General features: G+C 46.3%; 1 protein-coding gene across 1 annotated transcript in view; it reads right to left on the reverse strand.

The window, feature by feature from the left end:
- Nucleotides 1-7,366: 7,366 nt before the first annotated feature.
- Nucleotides 7,367-26,346, reverse strand: part of Pik3ap1 (phosphoinositide-3-kinase adaptor protein 1) — a 117,686-nt gene continuing 98,706 nt past the window's right edge. The window contains exons 14-17 of the mRNA XM_006992417.4: nucleotides 23,748-23,903; nucleotides 17,574-17,644; nucleotides 16,348-16,484; nucleotides 7,367-9,474 (exon numbers count right to left, since the gene is read on the reverse strand). Coding sequence (XP_006992479.3) covers nucleotides 9,417-9,474; nucleotides 16,348-16,484; nucleotides 17,574-17,644; nucleotides 23,748-23,903 — 422 coding nt within the window. The 3' untranslated portion in view covers nucleotides 7,367-9,416. The remainder of the gene's footprint in view (nucleotides 9,475-16,347; nucleotides 16,485-17,573; nucleotides 17,645-23,747; nucleotides 23,904-26,346) is intronic.

The raw sequence follows: 26,346 nt of genomic DNA on the forward strand, positions 1-26,346 counted from the left end.
AGTAAGGAGCTGGGTTTGGTATCTCACTCTTGTAACCTCAGCACTCAGGAAGCTGGATGGATTGTTGCATAGTCAGTGATTGCTTGGGTTACAGTGTGAGACAAAACAAGAAAACAAAACAAAATAAAACAAGTCAAGCAGGTCATGGTGGTTCAGGCCTGTGATCCCAGCACTTGAGGGACAGAGGCAGAATTGATGAAAAACTAGAACCAACCTTGTCTACAGACCCAGCCCAGACCATCCAGGCTACATAGCAAGGCTCCCATCTCAAACCAAAACTTATCAAGGACTCAGGAAAACCTGTCAAATGAACAGAACCGTCCTCTAAATGTGGGACTTTGGAGGGAGATTGTCTCACCCATCAGTACTGGGTAGAGCCTAGCATTTGGTCATGTAATATCTCAACAGCCAATATTCCATACCACCATACTGTGCAGAAGTCTAAACAAGATCTCACTAACAATCTTCCTTCCCTGTTCATTCCCACAGAGTGCCAGAGTAATTGCCTACAAAGAAATCAGATTACATGACTTTGTCCAAAACTCACCCTGAATAGTGAATAAGTAAGTCATGGAATCATCACTGAGGATTTCATCTGCCAGGCACGACTTGATACTCAGACAGACCCCATGCAACAGGGACCTTCAGTGTGTCAACATTACAGAAAAGTAACTGGAGTTCCGGTTGGGTGACCTGCTGCAGGACCAGAGCCAGCTGGCTTCTTTAGTTTTTCATTTGTTTGTTTATTTGTTTAACTGCTCATGTACTACCAAGCAAACAGCCTTTCAAAGGTAGATCAGATGTGCCCTCATTGGCATGAAATGATAACCAAGAAGTAATTAGAAAGAGAAATAGCTTGCTTCCATTTTAAATGATAACATACTACTTTACCTGTAGAAAACATTTTTTTTTTTTTTTTTTGGATTTTTTGTTTTTGGTTTGTCTGTTTTTGGTTTTGGGGTTTTTGTTGTTGTTTTTGTTTTTGTTTTTGTTTTTTGGGTTTTTTTTTTTTGGTTTTTTGAGACAGGGTTTCTCTGTGTATAGCCCTGGCTGTCCTCCAAGTGCTGGGATTAAAGGCACATCCCACCACGGTACTGACTAGAAAATAATCTTTTTAAAAAAATATTTATTTATTCTTATTTTATGTGGTGTCTTGCATGTATGTCTGTGTGAGAGTGTCAGATCTCCTGGAACTGGAGTTACAGAGAGTTGTGAACTGCCATGTGGTTGCTGGGAATAGAACCCAGGTCCTCTTGCTCTTAACCATTAAGCCATCTCTCCAGCCCCAGAAAACAATCTTAAATTGTTAAAACTCAAACCATTACCAGAGTAATCCTCTTTGAAATTTGTATACATGTTTGGAAGTTTGTGTGTGTGTGTGTGTGTGTGTGTGTGTGTGTGTGTGTGTGTGTGTTGAGGCCAGATATTGACATGGATGTCTTCCTCAATCACTGTTCACATATTTTTGAGACAACATCCGTCACTGAGCCTGAAGCTCACATGTTCTGCTAGACTGGTTGGCCAGCAAGTCCCAGGAATCCTTCTGTCTCCACTTCCCAGATCCAACTTTTTATGTGGGTTCTTGGGGTCTGAACCCAAATCCTCAGACAAGCAGTTTACCAACTGAGTCACATCTCAGCCCTGTTGGGATGTTTCTTCTAATAAGTGGGCACCACATCTGTAATGAGAAGGGAGAGTAATGCCCTTGCTGAGGGGTACAGTCAACTTCCTTAGACTGTGACTGTCTTAGTCACTGTTCTGTTGCTGTGAAGAGACACCGTGGCCAAAGCAACCCTTATAAAAGAGCATTAACTAGGGGCTGGGAGGCTGGCTCACAGTTTCAGAGGGTCAGTCCATTATCATCACGGCTGGGGACATAGCAGCAAGCATGGTACTGAAACTGGAGCTGGGAGCCACATCTTGACCTCCAAGCAGACAGAGTGAGACTAGGTCTGGCATGGACTTTTGAAGCCTCAAAGCCCCACCCCCAGAGACACGCTTCCTCCTAAAAGGCCACACCTCCTAGTCTTTGTAATCCTTTCAAACAGTTCCACTCCCTGGAATGTGTGAGCCTATGGGGGCCATTCTCATTCAGACCTTCGTAATGACTATGCACTGCACAATCACACCTGACTTTATTGTGCAAGTTAGTTTTTTGTCCACTTGACACAAACTAGAAACTCTTGGAAAGAGGAACCCTCAATTAAGGAATTGCCTCCTTGAGATTGGCCTGTGGGTGTGTCTGTGGGACATTTTTTCTGATTCCTGATTGATGTGGGAGGACCAAGCCCATAGAGAAAGTGCTCCCCCTGGGCAGGTGGTCCTGGGATGTGTGAAAAAGCAGGCTGAAGAAGCAATGGGGAGCAAGCCAGCACTTGCCTCCAAGGTTCCTGCTTGAGCTCTTGCCCTGACTGCCATCAATGACGGACTGAGACTTGGAAATGTAAGCCAAATAAACTCTTTCCTCCCCCAAGATGGTCATGGTGTTTAACACAGCAGCAGAAAGCAAACTAGAACATTTACCTGTCACTAATATCTGTCTTCTGCCTTCGCTTAAATATACATCATGTTCCTTACGCCCCTGTAACCTATACAGTGCTGGGAATGGACCCCAGAACCATCTATGTGCTAGGCAAGCACCTTGCCACATAGCTACTTCACCAGCCCTAAGCCTTTGCCTTTGGTATTCCTTTATCTAGAACGCCCTGCTTCACCTCCTTGCTTTAATTCTGTCCTTCCTAGGCTAGCTGAGTCGCCCATCTTCAGTGAGAATTTGCATCATGCTCTTGGGCAATTGAGCATCCCTTCTTTGGGATTCCCATAGCATTTGGTAAGTTACATCATACTTGCTACCTACCTAATCCCAGTTCCTCTTCTGTATTGCAGTCTGACCTGCTATGATGGCAGATACTATCATTTGATGATCATTTGTCTGAGCTGCCAAGATGGTGCTTGTCACATAGACATTTATTTGCAGAACGAAAACATTAACAAGTGAAAAGGCAAATCACACAGCAGTATTTAAAAAATGCTTTCCAGCTAGTATAAGAGATCTCACAAGGCAGTGCATGATTAATTGCTTATGAATCTTACTTCAGTAATTGCTACTGAAATCAGAGAAAGCATCTTATTCATCTTTGTATATCTTCCAGAGCACCTAACACAGTGACTGGCTCATAGTGGAGGCTCGGCAAAGGCTCCATGAATGAATAATCACTGCCTTTGAATGAAGCGATGATGGGCAATTGAAGAGCAAGCAGCAGGAGTGCCGCATGGAGATGGATGAGCAGTTTCTTAAACATCCATCATCACCAGCCTTTTAGCCTCCGCAGATTTGAGGCATAAGCTTTTGCTGGGTTTTGTGGGGAACACTAGGCTGGCAAATGCTTGGAGGTGGAAAGAACACAAGTAAAATTAGGAAGTATTTGGGGAGTGTAAATTTAAAATTAGGAACTCTTATGTTAAAGAATAGGCAGGGCATTTTTTTTTTTTTTTAATGCACAATGCAATCCAGGCAGTGGTGGCACACACCTTTAATCCCAGCACTTTGGAAGCAGAAGGAGGCGAATCTCTTTTGAGTTCGAGGCCAGCCTAGTTTACAAAGCAAGTTCCAGTACAGCCAGGCTGTTACACAGAGAAACTTTGTCTCGAAAACCCGAAAAACAAAATGCACAATGTGATTGCTCATATAAGTGCTCCCAAAGTGGTAACGGGAATCGGAGGTAAAAGAAGGAGACACCTCATCTCTGTGGAGAATTTGGGGAAATTTTGTGGCGGAAAGAACAGATGAGATCACCAGTTCAATAACTCTATTGAGCATTTACTGTGTGCCAAGAACTCTGGTGTGTGTCATCAGTCAATAAAACTGTGGTAATGACAGGTGCAGGAGGAAGGATTAGGAGATAAAAGAACTGATTAGAGAAAAACAAGTGTGGCTTCCAAGTTCCTTGAAATCTGATAAACTCAAGACTGAACCAGAAGAGCTCAGGAACACCATCAAAATTAGTTTGGGGGCTAGGATGTAGTAGAGCGCTGACCTAGTGTGCAGAAAACTCTGGGTTTCATCCACAGCACTAAAATAAAATAAAATAAAATAAAATAAAATAAAATAAAATAAAATAAAATAAAATAAAATAAAAAAGATATTTTGCCAGACCAGGGAATGAGAATTATGAATGTCTTATTTTATCCACTTCTTCTAGATTAACCTCATTCCCTGACACTTAGAGGGCAGAAATGCAAGTAATAAAAGTCCACCTCTTGATGATAGTTCAGGCTCTTCCCGTAACATTTTTGCTAGATTCAATTTTGTTTAAAGAGCTGAGGACCCACGAAACAAGTAAGAAAAACCACAAATTCAGTCTTTTATTCTTATTCTGGATGAACAAAATCATCAAGGTCTTAGGGTACAAATGACAGTGCATCCTCTGGTTTCCTTCCTCAGTTACACTTTCCTTGGAAAGAAATTACCTTCTCAAGGCAGTTTGGTAGCACAGGCCTGTCTACCCACATCCAGAGATAAGCCTCCACTATGAACTCAGGAGGAGCTCCAGGCTAGCCAGGGCTACATAGTGAAACTCTGTCTCAAAAGACCAATTCATTCAATCAAATACATATACACATGTATCTTTGGTTGTGCTGAAATTGAACCCAGACTTGGGCATGCTAGACACTACTCTATCACTGATCTACATGACAAGTCTTTGGTGTTTGGGGTGTTTGCTTGTTACTTATCTGTTTTGATAATACAGGGTCTTTCCACATAGCCTAGACTGACCTGGAATTAACCATGTTTCCTGCCTCAGCCTCATGGAAATCCTGGGATTTACGGGCACATTGCCTCCTGGCTCCTTCAACTTCTGTTTCTTCCTTCTCCTTCATATTTGTCTTGGCAGTCACCTTAGGAAGATGAAGGGAGGGTACTTGCTCCTTGCCAACACTAGTTTTTCTGTCTAGCTGAACTGTTCTAGAACTTCATTATTGCTGTGAGTCCTTTCTTTAGGAGCTATCAGTCAAAACATTCAGTTGTATGGGCTGGAAAGCCGGCTTAGAGGGCAAAGGTGCCCTCTACCCTGATGACCTGAGTTTGACTCTTGGGAATCACAAGGTGGAAGGAAGGAATCAACTCCCACAAATTGCCCTCCACAACTGTGCTGTGGTACAGACCCCTCAACACCCCCCCCAAAAAAAGACACACAAATGGAAAAAAAAACTTTAATTTGGAGACTGAAGAGCAATTAAGATCATTCATTTCTTTATGTGGTTTCTAGTTCATTGTCTCTGACTCAGTTTCATTTGGGTTTTGGTGGTGGTGGTTGTTTGCTTTGAGTTCTTCAAGAAAGAGTCTCCATGCAATTCCTGCTAGCCTTGGCTCACTATGTTCTGCCTCTGCTTCTAGGATACTGGGATCATAGGGACTCAGCCTCACACTCTGCCTTCCCTCAGTTCTTGTTGTTTAATCAGTCCATCAATTAAGATGATAAAAAGTAAGAAACAGCAGCTGTCACATCATATAAATAAAGCCCTTGGGCTGGAGGTTGCTCAATTGTAGACACTTGCACAGCATGAGGGAAGGAAGACCCTGGGTTTGATCCTGTCTCCTTGCCTTCTCCTTCTTCCCACCACCCACCCCACCCCCACACAAAGATCCTGGCTACTTACGTGGTGATGACTCCATTAGGCTTCCTCAGAAGGGGTTCCCTACCTTGGCCTCAGTCTTTCAGACTCGAGGCGACCTGGAGCATTACTGACTGCACAGTTCTGTGCTTCAGAGGTGACGCAGCGCGCTGCTGTGAAGTCGTGATGTGAACTCCTCCGTGGGCAGCTGACTGAAATACAAGCCAAGCTTCTTGCCTGCCAAATGAAGATTCTCGTCCTTCTACCACGCTGCCTCTTATGGTGTAGAAAGATAAAACTGTCTTCTATTCTGTGGATTAAATGAGCTTTGGCGGGCCAGCCTGGGAACCTTCCTTTTTCTGAGAAAATGAATTCCAAGTTGTGCCTGAGAATTGTAAACCATCTTACAGCCTCCTACTCATCCTCTCACACCCCCCCGCACCCCCCCCCCGGGGAAGCCTGGTGTCTGGCCAGCAGGAGTGAATGAAGACCATTTCATATTCTTAATAACTAACTTGCTTGGAAACCAAAAAAACAATTTACATACGCACCCAAATATTTTCCAGGCAGAGTCCTCCAATTTCAGATGTTATCCCTCATCTTTCTCAGAAACAAATCTGTTACTATGACTTCCTCCATGAAGCAGGTGGAACTTGCACACTACTTCCGGAAGGAGGAGCTCAGAATATCCCCTTGCTTCCCTGGTGCATGGAGGAGAGGACTCTATCCGGGCATGAGTGGGCTGGCTAGGCTAGCCCTTGTGTTTGTTTGTCTTTAATGACAAAGGATCAGGAAGGTAAGTATCCTCTTGATCTGTAAAATTAGTCATTAGAGTGGTCTAGAGGCACGTTCTTTGTACGGCCACAGCGAAGCACAAAGGCTCATCGGCATCTGGTACATACTTCGAATTAAATTATTTGCTGGGAAGGCCAACCTCTTGTTCACATTTAGTCTCTCAGTCTTCCTACTTTGTTACTCATGTAGTTGGCTGTCTGTGCCTAAATGTTAACACAAGATGAAGGAAAGGTGCTGGCTGACTGGGTTACTGGAGGTCAGTTTGCTTCCATCGATAGTTAGGAGCAAATGTAACTGCTGTGAACACGTCTCTGGTAAAATCTTGAGGAAGGAAAATGGTAGAAGAACTATTGTCAATGTACCAGAGAGAAGATCTGGAGACCATCTTTTCACATGCCTGCTTATACTGTAGTTCTGGTCCTCACTGTGTTAAAAAAAAAAATCCATGGTGTTCTCTCTCTCTCTCTCTCTCTCTCTCTCTCTCTCTCTCTCTCTCTCTCTCTCTCTCTCTCTCTCTCACACACACACACACACACACACACACACACACACACAGGGTTTCCCTGTGTAACAGCTCTGGCTGTCCCAGAACTCGCTCTGTAGACCAGGCTGACCTCAAACTCACAGAAATCCACCTCCCTCTGCCTCCCAAGTGCTGAGATTAAAGGCGTAAGCCATTACTGCCCAGCTCCATGTTTTTATTATATAAAATGTATTCCTAAACATGTAGGTAAATATGGTGTGTGTATAAAGGGTGAATAAATATGTGCTTTGATGTGTGGTTCTATTTCTAAGTAATAAGAATTCATTCTCACCATTGGGAACATTCTTTGATAACACTGTTCAGACCAGCTTGATGGTGCAGTGGCTGTCCCCTCAGGACTTCAGACTGGCCACTCGGGACTCGCATCAGGTCTATGTCCCTCCCAAGTGTATCACATTCATCAGACCCAGGTCCTCAAAAAGCACTTTCAATTTTGTTTTCTATTTATTTTAAGACAAGAATAAAATACAATTATATATCCAAACATTGCACAAACAATGCCATGTATACATGATGCTAATACCATTGGCTGGCCTTGCCATGTTATTATCAAACTTGTTGCCAGAGTATGTACACAAACCTAAGTTGGGTTTCCAAAAAGGGGCTTACAATAAAGAGATATCAATCTTTTATCAAAATCCTCAAGATGGAGGCCATAAACAACTGGAAGACAACCACGCCAATGTTGTCATTTTTTGTTCTTTTGTGTGATAGTCTCTTATTTCTCCCAAACAAGTGACAGGAGGGTTGAGGGAGCACATTTGCAGAATGATCACCGTGTTCCAGGTTCTCTATGGGATACTTTGTGAAAATATTCTCACATGGTAGACATGATCAATGGTGGGCTTTACACACAACAACTCAAGGGTCCCCCAGAAGTTAAGCTCAGGAAGTGATCGACGGAGGGATGAGATTGAAGAAGAGCCTTTAATTACGAGAAAAGGACCCAGTAAGAATACACAGGAACAGATCAATAATCATAACATCTATGTGGGATTGGACAATAATTTCATGAGAAACAACCATATTGCCTGTGCCTTTTACAAAGAAATGCTTCTGATAAGTTTGCTGTATGTACAGGTGAGGTTAAGGGTCTGTGATTTGAAGGTAGATTTACAGAACAGGAACTCACAATTCATAGCATGGCTCCAGTTCTCTGCTCTCTGCACATATTGACCAGGCCTAACGGTAACTGTACATAGTAACAGTAGTAAGTCGGAGAGAAAATATTTTAGCCTTTTTCTCCCACCACTTCAGGCTCCTCAAGAGAGAAAAAGTCAAGGGTCCTTCTCTTTCTTTATGGCCAGAACTATAAAGGCCACAGACTTATAAATGGATACTTAGTACCTCAAGCTTCTGGTTCTGGCCGTTTTCAGTGGTTTCCTGGCAACATGACTAGTTTGACAGCATACTGAGGTATAAATGCCCAAAATGAAAGCAGTACCTGGTAGTCCCATACCTGAGTGATATGTAAGGGGGAAACTTCTGGAAGGCCAGTTGATAGTCAGGTATGCTTATATTCTACATTGGGGAGTTCTTAAAAGAGGATTGGCTCATGGAGACAGAAAATGTGGTGACGGGCTGGGGAGATGGGTCATTAGATAAAGTGCTTCTGTTCAAGCCTGAGGACCTGAGCTCAGAGTCCCACATCCACACAGATGTCAAGGGGGCATGGATCTCAGCGCCAGGAGAGTGGAGACAGAGGATCCCTGGAGCAAGCTAGACTAGCTGTGTCAATAATCCCTGTGTCCAGTTGAGAGACTCTGCCTCAGTGAACAGATGGAGAGGGGTCGGTGAAGACGTCTGCCCCTGCCCCTGGTCTCCACAGATATACAAACATACACATACACATGTAAGAGGGGGAGAAGTGTGATGGCATAAAACCACCTGCCTTCTCTTAGTTCCATACTTCTGGGGGACCTCAGATGCCAACAGTGGGAAAGGAATCCGGTCTGACCCCTTTCTAAAATCAGTTGAAGCTTTTTGTTATGTGACCAGCCCCAGCACATACACAGAAATGTGGAAGAACTGCTTCAGAGTTGGGCCACTTCTTTTGCTGGAAGTGCTATGATCCCTCCTAGAAACTAGGCTGGACTAGCCGGTATGTATGGACTAATCCATGTTTACTACAGTATGCTCATTTGTTAAGTACGTTTCCATCCATCCTGTTAGGCTCCTGCTATAGGATATGAGAGGTAAGTATTTTGATAGAGTCTTCATCTGTTTGGCAAACAAGAACGTGAACCAGTATCCTTGGCGACCTTGAACAAAGTCTTTAGTCTCAGATTCCACCATGCCTTAATGTCTTCAACGAACACCCAAACCAGCAGGGCTGCAACATCAGTGTTGGTGGCTGTCAAGGTCTCTAGTCATGCAGAATACTCAAGAGGAAGACTTTATCAACAGGCTGAAAACTGCAAGTCTTAAAAGTCCTGAAGTAGGCTGGATTTAGGAGGTGAAATCAGCGACCTCTGGGGGGAACTGGTGGAGGAGGATGGAAGGGCTCCCGGGTTGGAGGCCTGCAAGGAAAGATAAAGCAACTCTCACAAATTAACCAAATCAAAGCATTCTCGAGTATCCACAACCTGTGGCTACTTTGAAGAGCTATGGAAAGACACCTCCTTTAGTTAAGGAGTTAAGACACACTACAGATGTCTGAATGGCATAAATGTCATGGTTTCTAGTCCCTGAACATAAGGATCACCAGTGGAGCTAGTGACAAATGCCAATTCCCAGGCTCCAGCTCCATTCATCACAATTTCTTGAACTTAGTACAAAAACTTTTCAACAGTATCCATGTCACAAAGCCCTTGGTTAGGTAAGCCTTTTATTTTCTGTTGCTTTATCACCCTTGGGTCTTGTTGACCCTGGAGGGACTGCATTTCTCTCAGATAACTAATGCCCCAATTGCCTCCTTGGAACCACTATCAATTTGCCCTTATCATCCCAGGGTCAGCTCCCAGACAAACAGAGATAGTCCCACTGCTTCAGCACCTATTACAATTATCCAAACTAGGGATCCCAGGTCTATGTGACCCTCCCTACTCACTGTTTCTCATGAGAACCACAATGAAAAGCTCATGTCCATGGCTGACCTTTGTCCCCTCTGCCTCTGGACCAACATGCATGTGTCCCAGAATGAACCCCAGTGGTGTGGTGCCCCCCTGCTCCAGAGAACCATGAATCCAGCAAACTATCTTTTCAATAGCAGCTGTCTCCTCTTCTGTTGACTTTGTTGTACCTAAATAACAATAGAGTCTAGATGTTAAAATGCCAGTCATTCCAATAGGCAGCCTGGGTAGAGACTCACTATCATAGTGAAGCCAGCTGAAAGAGGGACAGAATTCCAATGCCAGCTTCTGACTTCCTCATTGGATCATTAAGGGTTGTTCCAACTGTGTGCGTGCCCACCTAAAAGCCCCTCTTCATGTTCTTCTGCTTGGATTTTTGTAAAGTCCTAAGTGATATTCCAGGTAGACCAGGGTGGGTCTATTTACAGATCAGTTCAATGATTGCAGATGGTATTTCTACGTGTGTGCTGTAAAACCAATATTTAATCTCCAGGAAGCAAATCAATACATCCAGAAAGAGAGCTTTGTTGGGTGCTGTAATTGAACTATGTAACCCTGGAGCTGCATAGTCCATGACTGAATGAATCTATGAGTAAATATTTGCTGAATGCCTCCTGAACACCGCTTTTGAACAGGTCAAGGAAATGACAAGAGTTGGAAATGGCAGGGCTGTCTCAGGAACAAGAGAGGGAGTCAGACATGGCAAAGAATAACCACAGGTGTCCACAGGAGGCCTGCTCTGGTCCCCAGGAGTAGAGGGGTTGGTGTGTTTGTCGCTGAATTGCTGGGATTTATCCAGTGAAAACAAAAGAATGTGTCCTTCCGTCTCCCAGTCTCCTGCCCTATGAACTATGGGTTAGGCCATACCACCTAAGCAAGCTTAGGTCATTCCTTCCTTTCTACAAACATTTGCCCACACTTCACACTCCTGTGTGTGGCAAACAGCAGGTAAGAGCATGGGCTATCAAGCCACACTGTATATGTGTGCATGAGACAGACAAGGGGCAAAATCGGGAGCTGTACTGTTCGATAGGCACAGCTCAGACCTTAAGAGACAGCTAAGTGTGGATATTGACATATCCAGCTCTCTCTCTCTCTCTCTCTCTCTCTCTCTCTCTCTCTCTCTCTCTCTCTCGTGTGTGTGTGTGTGTGTGTGTGTGTGTGTGTGTGTGTGTGTGTGTGTGTGTGTAAAATTGAACTTGGATGAGCCTGTTTTCTCATCTGCCCAATCGAGGTACGTGAGCACTTAGAGATGACTTGGAAATCAGTCAGCAGCACTGTGTCCGGCCTAGAGTAGGTGCTCCGAAAGTTAAGCTGGAAATCTCACTATGAAGATAAATGGTCTGGTCTTAGACCTTTCCCCATACACCTCTCAGTCTGTCTTCCTCTGTGAGACAGCCCCTATGCCCTCTGGTCCTCTCTCTCATCTTCCTGTCGCATTGACACAGCTGCAAGCACATCGATTTAGTTTCATTCTCATGGACCACTCCAGCAAAAGATCAGATGCCCTGTCTCGGGGAGATGAATTCATGACAACAGGTATACCAGACCATGGAAATGGAAGGATATTATGTCCAAATGGGGAGCGGTCTGTGCAGACTACCTTCTCAGATGCCGAGAAGCCACAGCTGGAGACACCTGCACACTGGCTACTTTTACTCCAGGGTGAGTTTCCCTGGTGATGAGTTTGGCTCAAGAACCCAGCAACCCTGATGATGGTGGTGATCCTTGAAAGCGGGACTTTAGCAGGTATGCCTTAATGTGCCTGTACATACCATCTAGTGTAACTTTCAAATTCCCTAGCAGTTAACTGGGTTTTTTGCTTTGCTTTGTTTTGAAACAGCCTTTTATTACATAGTCCAGGCCAGCCTCAAAATCCTGACAATCCTCCTGCCTCAGCCTCCATAGTGCTGGGATTTACAGGCACCACACCTGGCTTGATGGCTAATTGCACAAGAACTTAGGAAGTCCAACCCAAGCAATACCACTCTCTTTACATAACAAGTATTTATTAAGTTCTCAATATGTGTCGGCTACTATGACAGACATGGAGAAGAACAGGAAAAATATACAATCAAAAGAAATTTCTATGTCTGGGGAAATAGCCAATTGACTTAAGCACTTGCCATGCAAGTGTGAGGATCTGAGCTGAATCCCACATAAAAACCTGGGCACGTCATAGTGGGGTGCTTGTAATCAAAGTGCTAGGGAGGCAGAGACAGAGGGACCCTATGGCTTGCTGGCCACTCAGCCTAGCCTACTCTGCAAGCTCCAGGCCAAAGAGAGACCTCGTCTAAAAAAATAAAAAGGAACAAGAACAAAACAAGGAATCCTCAGAGGGGTGCACACAATTGCTGCTCTCTCGGAGGTCACTATCCTTTTGAGGAGAGAAACATAAACAATGTTTGTAATATGGAATGTAATAGACTAGAGAACCCAAAGTAGAAGAGTCACACAGTGTGGGTCTGTCAGCAAAAGCTTCCTAGAAGGATGCATGGACTAAAGGATGTACAGAAAATGGAAGGGAGTAGAGAGAGAACCTTTCAAGGAAAGGAAGAAATTGTACTGGAGAAAGAGTACGTTCCTGAGAACATCTGAGCGGTGGAAGATGGATGAGCACAGAAGAATGAAGCAACTTGCGGCTGGACAGGGCCAGGACACACTAAAACACACAGAATCCAATTCTGAAGTTCCTCTAGGAAATGGCATCATCAGCTGCTTCTGTTCTAGAACGTGTGCCTGATTGCAGAGTGGAGGAGGGACCCCCAGGGCAGTGAGGTGAGTGTGGGTCTCGAGGATGAACCCGACACTGGTAAATGGGAAGGGGAGCGCGTCTGATTGCTGAAAGAGCAGCAGAATGGACAGTGCCTGGAGAGACACTGGATGTGGAGCTGTGAGGGAGGTGGGAATCCAAATGGATTCCCAGCATTGGGACTTGGGAAAGGGGGAGAATGGTGTCTCTGCCCCAGGCTTGGGAACTCATGAGGAGGTCGCTTGGGGTAGAAAGTAGAGGGTAGCTTGGTGAGTCCGATGCTTGGCTGTATCTGAGACACCCATGGGACATGTGAGTTCAGGTCCCCAGCCAACAGCAGGAAGCAGAAAGTGGAGATGGAGGCCCCAGGCTGTCTACTGGCAGCAACTGAGGCTTTGTGAACAGTAAGTGAAATCAGCAGAAGAACTGGCCAAAGCCAGGGTCATGTGGAACTGAGGTTGTACCAGAGAGAGGGGAAAGTTGAGGACAACGTGGAATTACAGGTTCTCAGAAGGGTGTAGTCAGCCTCTCTTGTGTCTATCAGCGGGTCAGCCATTCAAGACAGAGAGGGACTCACTCTATTCTCTGCTCAAAGACCGCCTCACTTTTATCCTGAAACCTGCACACATCCTTATAATGCAAGCACAAACTTGCAGATCCTTTGCGAACCCAAAATGCGCACAAGTCTTGAGTTCTGTTAATTGCAGGTCTCCACAAACACCGTTTGTTTGGCGAAGTGTTTTAGTCCTATGCCCGCCCTGTCTTTATCACAGCACACTTCCCAGCTCCCCAGACAACCCATCCCCCGCCTCTTCTCATACAATTTCCATCTTTTCATTTCTGGGAGCTGTTTCCCTGACTGCGCTCCTTTTCTCTTCCATTAACAACAATCTCGACGACAATAACAAAACCCTGCAGGAGCCTAGAGCTCCGTTTTCAAGCTTGCCGCCCCATCTCTTGGTACAATTAGACAAGGGGCTCCAGCGTTCTCAACCTTCAGGGATGAAAAAGTCTTGGATCTTGGCTATCCTCCTTCCTGACACCTAGATTTTCTTGACCAGGTGTATGTAACATAATGACTAGAAAGCCAAGTCTATCAACCAGAGCATCTCTCCACCCATTTCCTAGCCTTAGCCTCTACATCTGTGATAATTCTAGAACAGGCTTTGGAGAGCATTAAGTAAGTAATGCACTTAGTGTGCTTGACATAAACACTGCCACAGAGTAAGCAGTCATTCAATAACAGCATTTATTACCGTAATCACTCCTGCAAAGCACCCGGCCCTCCGACTCGCATACCAAATACATAGTAACTTTCCAACATCATAATACAAAGCCAGGGCACAGGCTTGAGCTATCACACGCACTCCTTCTGGGAGTAGGACTGTCCTGATGTGTATCTCCCAGGCTGTGCCAGGGAAACATGCCTATGATTGCAGCGCAGGTTGGGGCTGTCAGATGTTCGTGCAGCAGGTGTCAGTATAGGAATGTCGCTGGGAGCAGCTGGAGAGGCAGTCACGAGCAGAGGCAAAAGTGGAGAGAGACTGAGAGGCACAGAGCGCCAGACAGAAGGCCTTTCTGTTGCACTTTTCTCAGCAAATCCCACAGATGAGCTTTATTTACATTTAAATATGCAAAAAACCTTCCTCTTTTCTCACACACTGTATTTTAACTATCGAAGAATGGACCCCCTAGCACAAGCCTGGGCTTCACATCCAAGCCCTCCTTTCTGCATGGCAGCTCTACTAGCCCGCTTGAACCATGTTTTCTGTTACTCCACAGACCACAAAGAATGTTCCTCCCGAGGCCCCTATACCAACTGAACCCAGTCATACACAGGAGCCCACTAAGTGAGTCTCACAAGTCTGGGTTCATCTTCGAACCCCCAGATGTCTGTTCCTCTCCTGTACAAACGTATCCTCATACTCCTCATCTCTCGCCACAGGCCACAGACTCAACCCTCACAACTCCATGAGGAAGTTCAATTGGTAACTCCATTTTATAGATGAGAATAGTGAGGTACACAAAAGGTAAATAACTCATCCAAGCTCATGAGTGATAGCAGGACCCTTAACCCCATGAGAGTGGTCCAGAGCCTTGCTCACCCCCAGACCAGTCTGGTCTTTGCCTTCATTTTTACTTCTCATTTTATCTTCTGTTCCTGAGAAGCCCAGAACCCTCAATACAGCCGAGGGAAGTCAATACTATGAGCTGATTTCTAGACAGACAGATACAAATTATTCAGGGGGCCGAGGAGACAGTTCATTTGTTAAAGTACTTGCAATGCAAGAACCGGGAACTGAGTTTGGATCCCTAGCATTTCTACAAAAACCTGGACATGGCCACACGCATCTGTAATCCCAGCAGGAGAGGCAAACAGAAGGACCCTGAGCGCTTGCCATTCAGCCAGTATAGCCAATCTCTAAGCTCTAGGTTCAGTGGAAAAGACATTCACACACAAATATGTATATACATACACACATACGAATAAAAAACTAAAATTTGTTTTAGAAGCTGGAGAGATGGCTAGGCAGCTAAGACTACTTGCTTTTCTTCTAGAGGACCCAAATTTTCTTCTCAGCACTCACATTGAGTGGCTCACAACCACCTGTAACTCCAGTTCCAGGGGAACAATACCATTTCTGGCTTCCATGGGTACCTGTATACATGTGGTGCTTCACACAGAGAGACACATGCATACACAAAAATGAAAAATAAAACATAAAACTAAAAAAACTATTTTAAGAGCTGATAGTTATATTCACATCCCACTTTAAAGTGTGAGCAACTAAGCCAGGCATGGTGGTTCATGCCCGTAATCCTAACTTTCAGGAGGCTCAGGCAGGAGGATTGAGAGCTGGAGACTAGCCTGGGTTACATAGTGAGGCCCCATCTTAAAAAAATCAAGAGCAGGATGCTGAAGAGATGATTCAGCAGATAAGAACAGTAATTGCTCTTCCAGAGGATCTGTGTTTGGTTCACAGCACCCACATCACGTGGTTCACAACTCTCTGTAACTCTAGCTCCAGGAGATCCAGTGTCTCCGGCCTCTCTTGAGTCCATGTGCACATACCCACATGCAGATACACCTACCTACACCTGATTTTAAAATATATAAATAAGTAGCCAGGTGGTGGTGGAGCACGTCTTTAATCCCAGAGGCAGGTGGATCTCTGTGAGTTTAAGGCCAGCCTGGTCTACAGAGTGAGTTCCAGGACAGGCTCCAAAGCTACACAGAGAAACCCTGTCTCAAATAAATAAATAAATAAATAAGTAAATAAATAAATAAATAAATAAATAAATAAATAAATAAATAAATAAATAAGCAAGTAAGTAAAATAAATCCTGCTTTAAAATCAATGGCAAAAGAAGCAAACAAAAAGTTATGATGTATTGATATTTGCAACAGAATAAAGTATCACTTTTTACTGGAGACCACAGTGAAATATGTCAACTACGGGTGTTTCCATTAGCTCTGTCCTCGTTCTTTGGTTTAGAGGGTCCTAAATCCTCTTCACCTTTACAGTTAAGAGAGTGAGAAGAAAAGTTCACATCTACTTCAGTGTTACCTCTGTGAAGCAGCTCGAGGAGGCACCCTGGGGGGCCTCTCAAGGGTCACAACCGGTGTTCCCGTCACAACTGGTGCTCCGTCCACTTGGGTAGGACCTGGGCTACGACTTCGAGTAATTTCAGGGACTTCATTATCCTATAGCGTGCAAGATGAGAAACAAAGGTGGCTGTCACAGAAAACACATGAACATCCACAGCTGGACACCGAGGGATAGCCCTCACCATCGTCAGGCTGGTCCCAACCCGGGAGCCGACCCAGTGCCAACGGTAGTTTTCTGCATCCTTCTGGTGTAGTCTAGGAACATAGCTTCACCCAGGTTGTCACAAATTGCCTAAACTCAAAATCCTTGCTTCTCCAAGTGTGGTCTGCTGTCTGCTAATACCACCTGCAAGTTTACAGGAGCGCCTTCCCTAAGACCCATTCTCCCGAGTCTTCAGGGTTAGTGGTGACTCACGTGACCCCTTGGGCTCAAAACAGCCACTGGTCAACAGGTCAAGACAGACACTGACACCAGTGGGTCAATTTGCAATGTGGCCTTCCTCTAGAGCCGCTGAACCTCTCAGCTCAGGAGACTCCTGGCTGTCTGGAGACCATGCCACCATCCATGCAGAAATGCAGGAAAGGTCAGTGTACAGAGAGGGATGAAATCGGAGACAAAATCGGAGGACAAATACCCTGGACATACAGGACAATCCCATGGCTCCATATAGCACGACAGGCTCCTGATCTAGGCCCAGCAGGATACTGCCCCTGGGACCCCCAGCTCTCCCACAGTTTCTTCCTGCAGACACCCACTTCTGATTTCAGTAGTCTGGGTAGACCTATCTATCTCTACCCATGCTCCCCCCTTCCTCCCTTTCCTTCCTTTATACTGAGGCAAAATCCATATAGCCAAAGGTCAACCATTACAAAGTAAAATGGCTTTGGCACATTCATAGTTTTATGTAGCCACCACCTCTATCTAGTCTCAAAACATTATCCCCACCTGCAAGGAAAACCCCAAACTCATTCAGCAGCTCTTCCCATTCCCTCCGCCCTCCAGCCCTGCCGGCCACCAACCCTCACTCTGTCCTCTGGATTTTCCCAGTCTACATTATTTCATATGAACAGCATCCTGCAACGTGTGACCTTTGGTGTGTGGCTTCCTTCCCCCATGGATTCCTCTCTCTTGTGATCAAATGACCCCCAAGAGCAGACAGACAGAGTGGAAGTCCGGACTCTCACCTCATTGTCACCCTCCATCCCACTGCTCACGCTGAGGAGGCTCCGTGTGCTCGATCGGTTGCTCGTGCTACCTAAAGGGCAGAAACAACATCAGTGGGGCTGTGGATTCTCTCAGGAGAAAACGAGATGTGGAGCTGCAGCCCTAAGTTATTTATAGCGACAGAAACAGTACACAAACCACGAGGACAAGAGGCTGCAAAGTGTAACCACCTTAAGCCGTTTCATTAGAGTTCAGTTTTTCTGTCAGCATCACACAGAATGGTTTGCTTTCTGATGACCACTTTGGGTTTAATAGCTACCATTTACCCAGGACTTACCGCACGCGGAGTGCTTTCCAGAGCATGATTGCCGTTTAATCCCTTTGAAAATCCTATTTGATATTAGAGCTTTGATCTGACAGACACAGAAGCAGCGGTACTCAGGGTCTCAGTTGCTCTAAAGCTGCAAGCTGGTTTTGTTACCATGGTCTTGGTGCTTAATTAAGAATTAAGTGTATGTAGGACACAGATGCACCTTCGAATAAGAGATTACATGCCAACACCAGACAAAAGGCATGGCTGTGGGTGTGGCTCAGCGGTAAAGCTTTTGCTAGCATGCACAAGGTCCTGGGTCCAATCCCCAGAACTACAAAAACAGAAATGCACAGTGCAAATTCAAAAGTATAATTTACGCTGGTAGTAGGAATTCTGTGTGGAAACCTTTTCAGTTAGGAATTTATTACCTATATTATTAAAATAGCACTAGCCCATAGAACTCTCTGGAAATGTGTGTTATTCAGTGTGATAGTCAGTGTAAAATCAGGTAGAACTAAGAAGATGAGTTTTAAGATTTAAGTTTGTGTTTTGAGGTAGAGTCTCATTGCCTAGCCGTGGCTGGCATGGAGCTTGCTACGTATGTAGACAAGGCTGGCCTTGAACTTGTGGCCATCCTCCTGTTTCTGTTTCCCAAACGCTGAGCTTACAAGTGTGTGTTATTAGAGGCAAATTTTTAAAAAATATTTATTTTTATTTTATGAGTGTGTTTGTCTGCTTGTATGTCTGTGCACTATGTGCATGCCTGTTGTCCACAGAGGCTAGAAGATGGTGTCAGAGCCCCTGAAAATTAAGTTATAGATGGCTGTGAACTGTCATATGGGTAATATGAACTGAACCTGGGTCCTCTCCAGAAGTAGCAAGTGCTATCAACTGAAGTCATTTTTCCAGCCCCAGATTTAAAAACATTTCATTAGATTTATTCATTTTATTTTATGTGTGAGTGTTTTGTCTGCTTTATATGTATATACCACATGTGTGCCTGGTGCTCTCAAGGTCAGAAGAGGGGATCGGGTCCCCTGGAACTGGAGCTACAGATGACTAGGAACTGCCATGTAGGTGCTTGGAATTGAACCATCAAGTGCTCAACATCACTGATCCATCTCTCCAGCCCTCCGTGCAGATTTTTAAAATTGTCAAAATATTTCTCTAGCCCAGGGGATTTGGTTTGTTCTTTAGGAACACGTGACCCAGCCTCTTTCTATTCAATTTACACTCATAACCCTGCTCACCCACCAAAATGTCCTTTCTTCCCCTCCTCTAGCCAACTGCTGCCCCCAAGGTTCAGACCTCCTCAGAACCCATGCCTGGAACAAATGCTATCAAAACTCTCCAGATTCCCCAACTAGAAACAATCCCTGAGCTTCCGGGTCCCCATGCCCCCTGCCTGAGCTTCTGGGTCCCCATGCCCTGTGCCCGAGCTTTCAGGTGTCATCTATTTATTACCTCCCACAGTCTCCACAGTGAACCCCACAGTGTTCTGAAGATTCTCCATCAGCAAGAAGTAAAAGTCGTCATAGGCACTGGTTCCATGGCTGGAAATTCACACTCATCAGCTCCCACTATCCCTTCCCTTGGCATTTCTAAACCTATAACCACAATGTTTGCCTCCTGATAGTATCTCCCCTCTGGGCTCATGACTGACCCATAGTTCCCTAGGCTACCCAATTGGTAGCACCCTCTGGTCTTGGCCCTATACTCTGCTCTTGTGGCAGGGGGAGGGAGACAGTGTCGCATCTCTGGGACGAAGGCTCAGACTAGCATCTAACTCATGCTATTTTTGTACTTTCCTCCATTACAAGCCTCAACAGACAGGATCTGGTTCTTTTCATCTTTCTGTCTCCGGTGAGTATATAAGAGGGGGGGCGGGGAATGGCCATATAACCCTTGGGCCAGATAATCTACAAGAAAGTCAACAGTGTTCCACAATCAAGCTTTTGTTCTCTTAAACATATCACTAATTACTGGGTCTTAATTACTTAGTTATAACCAGGTTTAACCTGTAATTGCCTTTCTGTGGATCCCAAGAGATGACAGCTGTGTCTTAATAAAAACAGTGGTGCTCACAGGGTGTGACTCCTGGGTAAAGGGCACCTCGGAGCTGGTGGCTCCGAGTCTGGCTTCCCCACGCCCCCTCCCTGCCTCCCTCGCTCTATTTGGAAGACGGTGCTTCCCCTGGGTAACAGCACAGTCAAATCTGGATATGACTCCCAGATCCTCTGCTCAGTTGCCAGAAGACTCCAGGCATGTTTTCTAGCCCCTAACGGTTATCTAGAAACTACAAGCTTTACTGTCCTGGATGAACTAGGTCACCCAGGGATATGCTTATCATGGGGCTGGCAAAGGGCAACCATCTGATAGAAGCTGGCATCTCATCGTCGTTGTCTTTAATTTTAAGGCAGTACACTAATCTTTAGTGACACCCCCCACACAGTGAACATCACCCCCCATCAGTGCCCATGCCTTTGTGTGCCCTCCAGACTCAGCCACCCAACCTGCTTTAGCCAATAGAACATTAGCACATGTGACAAAAGCCAGAGCTTGGCAGGCCCTTGCACAATGGGCTTGTCCTCTTTTCCCAGATTCCCTTGCTTCATAAGAAGTTCAGGCTGCTGAGTTAAAGGCTGTGTGGAGTGAGGCCTTGGAGAATAAGAGGCCACTCTGCATGCCCCAGCTGATTACAGTCATCCGGTGACTCTTGCTCACTGAACGTGGAGAAGGTGTAGGGGAAGTGGCTGGCTAAAGAAACCCACCTGACCCTGGAGCCCAGAACTAGGGAAGGATGGCTCAGATAAGGCCAGTGAGAGAAACAGTTTAGTTCAGATCAGAGCCATCTCTGCCCCTGCCCAACTGACTTGTGAAGCCAACCAACCAATCACAGAGCAGGATAGTAGAACCCTGGGCCTGGAGTTGACTCCACCCACTAGACTTCCTGTAAAAAACCGCCCTCCCTAGTCAGTTAAAAAGGGAGCTGTTCTCTCCACCCTGGTAGAGGCAGCCACTCTCCTGGACTCCTCCTTCCCAAATAAACCTCTTTCTCAAAAGAGTTTTGGGTGAAGACCTTCATTCACTGGTGCACGGAAGAACCTTGCTGGGACATCCCATAGTGGACTGAGCAAGAGGGAGCTGAACAGAAGAAACTTGCTAAGACATCCCATAGTGGACTGAGCAAGGGGGGAGCTGAACAGAAGAACCTTGCTAAGACATCCCATAGTGGACTGAGCAAGGGGGAGCTGAACAGAAGAACCTTGCTAAGATGTCCCATAGTAGACTGAGCAAGAGAGAGCTGGTATCACTGAGCCAGAGATTACGGCTCTCCAGAAGAGGAGCAGGATTGCTGTGTCCTGTGGGGAGAACATCCCCCATCACACCAGGTATATCCTGACTTTCCTGAAGTGTCAGGATTCCCTGACTTTCCCGAAGAGTCGGGATACCCTTCCTTGCTGAAGCAGTTCCAGGCCTGACTCTCCCAAGAAGTCAGAAAACCTTCCTTTCCAGGGTTGGGCTGTTTCTTTGCAGTCCCAGCCATCAGAGTTGTGCTAAACAGCTCCAGGTGTCCGGGACACCTTCAGGGCAGAACTCTTGTTCTGAGTAGCTCGAGGTATCCAGGATACCTCACCCTCTAGGGCTGAACTGTCTCCTTGCAGTTTCAGCCACCAATTTACTAACATTTTGGTGCCACAACCCAGGACACCAAACCCACAGAGTTGCAAAACATGCCATTTACTAACATTTTGGTGCTGAAACCTGGGACGCCAAGCCCAGAGTTTTTGCAATTTACTAACAGAAGGCACAAGCCATTCCTTCTGGAGTTGTGCCCAGGCTGTGGGATTGGGCGCAAATAAATGGTTATCTTTCAAGCAGCTAAGTTTGTCAGGGTTGTTACACAGCAGAAACTACCCCCAAGAACCAGCCCTGATCCGTAGCCACAAAGGAGAGTGTATGCCCTTGGTCTGGCATTAACTAGCACTTCCTAGCCCCACAAGCTAGCCACTTCTGGGCAACAACTCACTTGGTCCACCCTGTCCTCACCGCAGGCTATCCCAAAGTGAAACACACAGAACAACTTTCCAATCACAGCACATCACACCAAAACAAAAAAACCAAAACAAACCAAACAAGCACACAAAAAAAACCTAGCATTTCATATTTGTCTTTAAGATTTCACAACTATGGCTCCCTTTGCCATGGAGATCAGAGCCCCCACAAGAGAAGGTTCTAGCACATCTCTCCTCTCTCCTGTGCCTCTAGTTTCTTCTGCAGCCTGTGATCCCTGGGAATGCTCTCCTGCTTCTAATATCAGAATTGGTGGGAGTCTCAAGTTGCCTTTGGCACAGGCAGTCTTTAGACATACATTACTGCCCCCATCACATGTGGGGAAATTGTCTTCTTGTCCAGTCTACATTCCCATGTAGTCACATGACAGGCTTTGGATGTGTTTCCACAGGTCAAGGTGTGAGGATTATTAGGTAAGAGAGACAAGCTGGATTCTACTGTCCCCTGGCTGTTCAACCTTTAGCAAAAGAATTTCCCTCTCTGGGAAAAATAAATCTATATAATGAGGATTCTTGACCTGTGTCCTTAGGTGAGGAAAAGTGTGCATGTGTGCATGTATAGGTGTTTGTAGGTATGTGTGCATGTATGTGATTTGTATGTGGAGGGCTCCAGACAGACAGGTTTTTCTGGGAAACAGATCCAGAACACACAGTGAATTCTCAAGGAGGCTGGGATGTAAAAAAAGATCACAAGCGGTTTGGATAGTCTGTTAACCTACATCCATTTGTGGATTCTCTGCCTGACTTCTAAAGAGACCTGAGTCCTGAAATCTTCTCTCTGTCTTTCATCACCTTTTCATTTTTTTTTTATAACAGTGAAGTACAAGGCAGACAAGATATTCAATGTATGGTGCTTGTGAAGCCAGCGTGTCAGCAAATGCAGCCCAGGATACAGAAACCGAGTCCCGTGCCCTGCAGCCTGCACACCAGGTCTTGTCTGTCACAATCAGACGCCCATTCATGCTTCCTCACCAAAACAAAGATGGGTCCTAATTAGATGCTGAACCACCCGTGCAGAAGTTGGACCTCTCAAATTTGAGTCCATTGTTGTCTACAGTTCTCAAGAGATGCCCGTGGCCTCCCCTTGGCACAGCTGGGGAAGAAGCAGGAACAGCGGCGAAGAGCTCTGGCTTGGCTCCAGACCGAGTTCAAATCCCAGCCCCTTCAGCTCTACTAGATACAACCTGGGACAAGGCACTAAGCCTGAACACTTCCTCCTCGGCAAAAAGAGGTCATGAATTTACACTGTAGAGGTTTTGTGGTCATTAAATGATCGATGAAGACAATTCACTTTCGGTAAATGCCCAATCAATGTTAAGAATTATTATAAGGCAAGAGAGAAAGATGGGAAAGTAAGGGACATGAGGAGCAGTGCGGGGCTGCGTCTCCGCACCTCTGCTGACAACCACGAGGTTCAGCTATCTATAAAAAGAAAGTACTCTAAGAATTATATCACACCATTGGGCAAGTGCCACAGGCTGACAAGTCTACATACTTCACACCTGTCAAAACCAAATCAGGTCTCAACTGAGATCTTGGACTCCTGAAGTGTTTGCCAAGCCAGGCCGTGATGGTGTACACCTTTAATCCCAGCACATGGGAGGCAGAGGCAGAAGGATCTCTGTGAGTTCAAAGCCAGCCTGGTCTACAGAGTGAGTTCCAGGACAGCTAAAAGGTACATAGAGAAACCCTGTCTTGGAATAGACAGACAGACAGACAGACAGACAGACAGACAGACGAGTGTTTGTCAAAGCCTGCAAGCGCCCGCTGGAGCACAGTCCTGAGGATGCCTCTGGCTTGTTGCTCACTTGCTGTACTGGACATGCTGTCTGTTTTCCAGTCTCCACGTCTCAGCTCCGTCCTGGGGGGAAACACGCTCTTCCTGGGGCCGCTCTCATACACTCCAAACTCCACTTTTCCAGGCAGCGGCTGCGAGTGCCGGATTGGCACTGTGATCTCCAGATCTGGAACCAGAAGGAAGAAAGAGATTCAGGCTGGCTGTCGTTGCTAGATGTCTCTCGTGCTCACTGTCTACCTGCCTGCTGGGCCTGGGCCTGAAGGAGAGAGGGGAGACCCTGGAGTCTTACCCCACTTCAGCACTGAAAAGCCACAGAATCCAGTGTGGCCCAGCAGAGGGGAGGGATGGCAGAGCATGAGAGAGAGGCAGAAGCATTCTTCCACTTCAGAGAGCAGAAAGAGGATGCGCTTAGGTCAGGCTTGGGCTCCCAGCCCCACCACTCAGGTGCTATGCAGCCAACCTCTCTCAGTTAGACCCCTGTCTAAGGAGGGAATGGTGAACGCCACTGATGGTAATAAACCACCCCGCGCACCCGCTCATTGGAAAGGTTCCCGTGTGTTTACTTGATTGAATCCTCATAAAACCCAAGAAACCTGCACTGGTACTGCACTCCCAGAAGAAATGAAGGCACAGAAGAGTGAACCTGCCTCCCCAGTGCACAGCTGGAAGGACCGATCTGAGATGTGGACCCTGGCTCTGGAGTCCAGGCCCTTCCCCACTCCTACGGTCAAGAGCCTCTTGCTCCCTGAATTTGTTACGGCTGACAGCTGAGGGGGTATGGGATGGGCAACCTGCCCTGACAGCAGTGGCCCAGAGAGTGTGGGACCAAAGCCCTCCATGCTTAGAAAGACTGTGACTTCGGAGGCGGATTCATGGTAAAGGCACAGTCCTTACCCGGCTAGGGTCGACCTGACCCCTTCAAGGCTGGGTACAGCCAGTGGTTTGTCTTTAGCCCTCTTGAGATGTCTACCCCAGGGTCCTGGAAGCATAAATACCTCACACTAGTGGGCGGAATGAAATGCCTGGTGTATCACCAGCTTTCTCCCCAGGGGGGTGCGAGGCAGGTCGGAAGGGAAGCCATGAGAGCAGGGGTAAAGAGGAGGCTGCCTTGGGACCGTGTGCTCGCTTCCGGGTACTGCCTCTCTTCACTCTGTTCTTCCACGGAACGAGTGTGGTAGGAAAGTCAGAGGTGACTCCCCGTGCCAAAGCCAGAGACCCGCCAAGAAAGCTAATGAGTAAACTAGAACAGTACGAAAGAGCAGTGTGAGGGCAGGGGGCTGGACACAGTGAACAGCCTGCAAAAGAACACCTGAAATGTGTTTTACTGGCTTTCATAGACCCCAGCCTTCCTCATTCTAGAGAAACTGGTTCTAGGGGTAGGCCAGGGGCCTACTGATAGCCAGCTCCTTCGTGGGACAGGGCGTGTTTTTCGGGCCCAGGCTCTTTGGTTACACTGCAATTCTCACTGCCCTGAGCGCAGAACACAGCCAAGACAGGCTTTCATGGGGTGAACCGTGAGTCTCGGAGCCCATGTGGATATATCATTTCCTTCTTCCCTTCTCAGCTTTTATTTACCTTTTTAAAAAGTCACTTTAAGTCTGACTAATTAACTTTAAGGTGGTATTTTCTACCACCCTCAACCAGTTCTTTTGAGAAGGAAAGTAAAATACATGGGAAGAAAAAGTCCAGAAGTCAAAGGTTCAAAAATGCAGGACCAGGCTAAATGTTTTTAAAACACCCCCGCTCTTTGCCCGAAGGAACGCTGTCAGGATCAGTTTTCATGATTATACCCATCGCTTTCCTGAAGTGCATTCATCTGCATTATTGCTTCCCCTTGTGCTTTGGGAGTTTTCCATTCAGTAGGTGATTATAATCCTATGGGGAAACTGAGTCACACACTGGGTAAAGGAATGGTCCCAGATACAGAAGTGATTCAGCAATAACACGAGGAGCCAAATCCAGGTTTCCTGGGCCTCGGCTGGCTGGCTCTGCCTCCCAGGCCATACCCAGAACGCAAATATTGACTATCTTCCCGCGGGGCCACAGCATCCACCAAGTTCCACGTTTACAGCTGATTTCCTGTGCCCATCAACTGCTTGTACTACAAAGAACAAAGCTACTCCCTGGGGCCGAAGACTAGGAATGGAGGACCCATTTTCAAGGATCCCAGGACCTTGGTGTCCCAACCCCAATTAAAGAAAAATGATAGTTATTTTCTAAAGCAACTAGAGTTTCCACATCTGAGTCAGCCTGGGTTTAGAGTGAGTTCCGTTCTTCGCAAAGGTCTCGCAGACGGACGTGCCACTCATCAACCCCGAAGTTTTCGTTGGCCAGTGAGACGAATGCCAATAGTTCTCCACAGAGGTATTTCCTCCAGTGGCGACAGAAGCTCAACACTGAGGACAGGTTTTCAAAAGGAGCAGTGATGGTCAAGGTACTGGCCTCCACCCTGGGGGTCCTAATCTACTTCTTCTCTCCCAACCCCACCCAGTTCTTAGCCTGGCCCCACAAGCACACACGGAGAGGCCCCGAGGCCCCTAACGAGCACAGTGGGAAAACCCACAGCCTCGGGCATGGCAAGCCAGTATGTAAATTCATAGTAGACGTTT

The sequence above is a fragment of the Peromyscus maniculatus genome, chromosome 1 (genome assembly GCF_049852395.1).
Source record: "Peromyscus maniculatus bairdii isolate BWxNUB_F1_BW_parent chromosome 1, HU_Pman_BW_mat_3.1, whole genome shotgun sequence".
Classification (NCBI taxonomy): domain Eukaryota; kingdom Metazoa; phylum Chordata; class Mammalia; order Rodentia; family Cricetidae; genus Peromyscus; species Peromyscus maniculatus.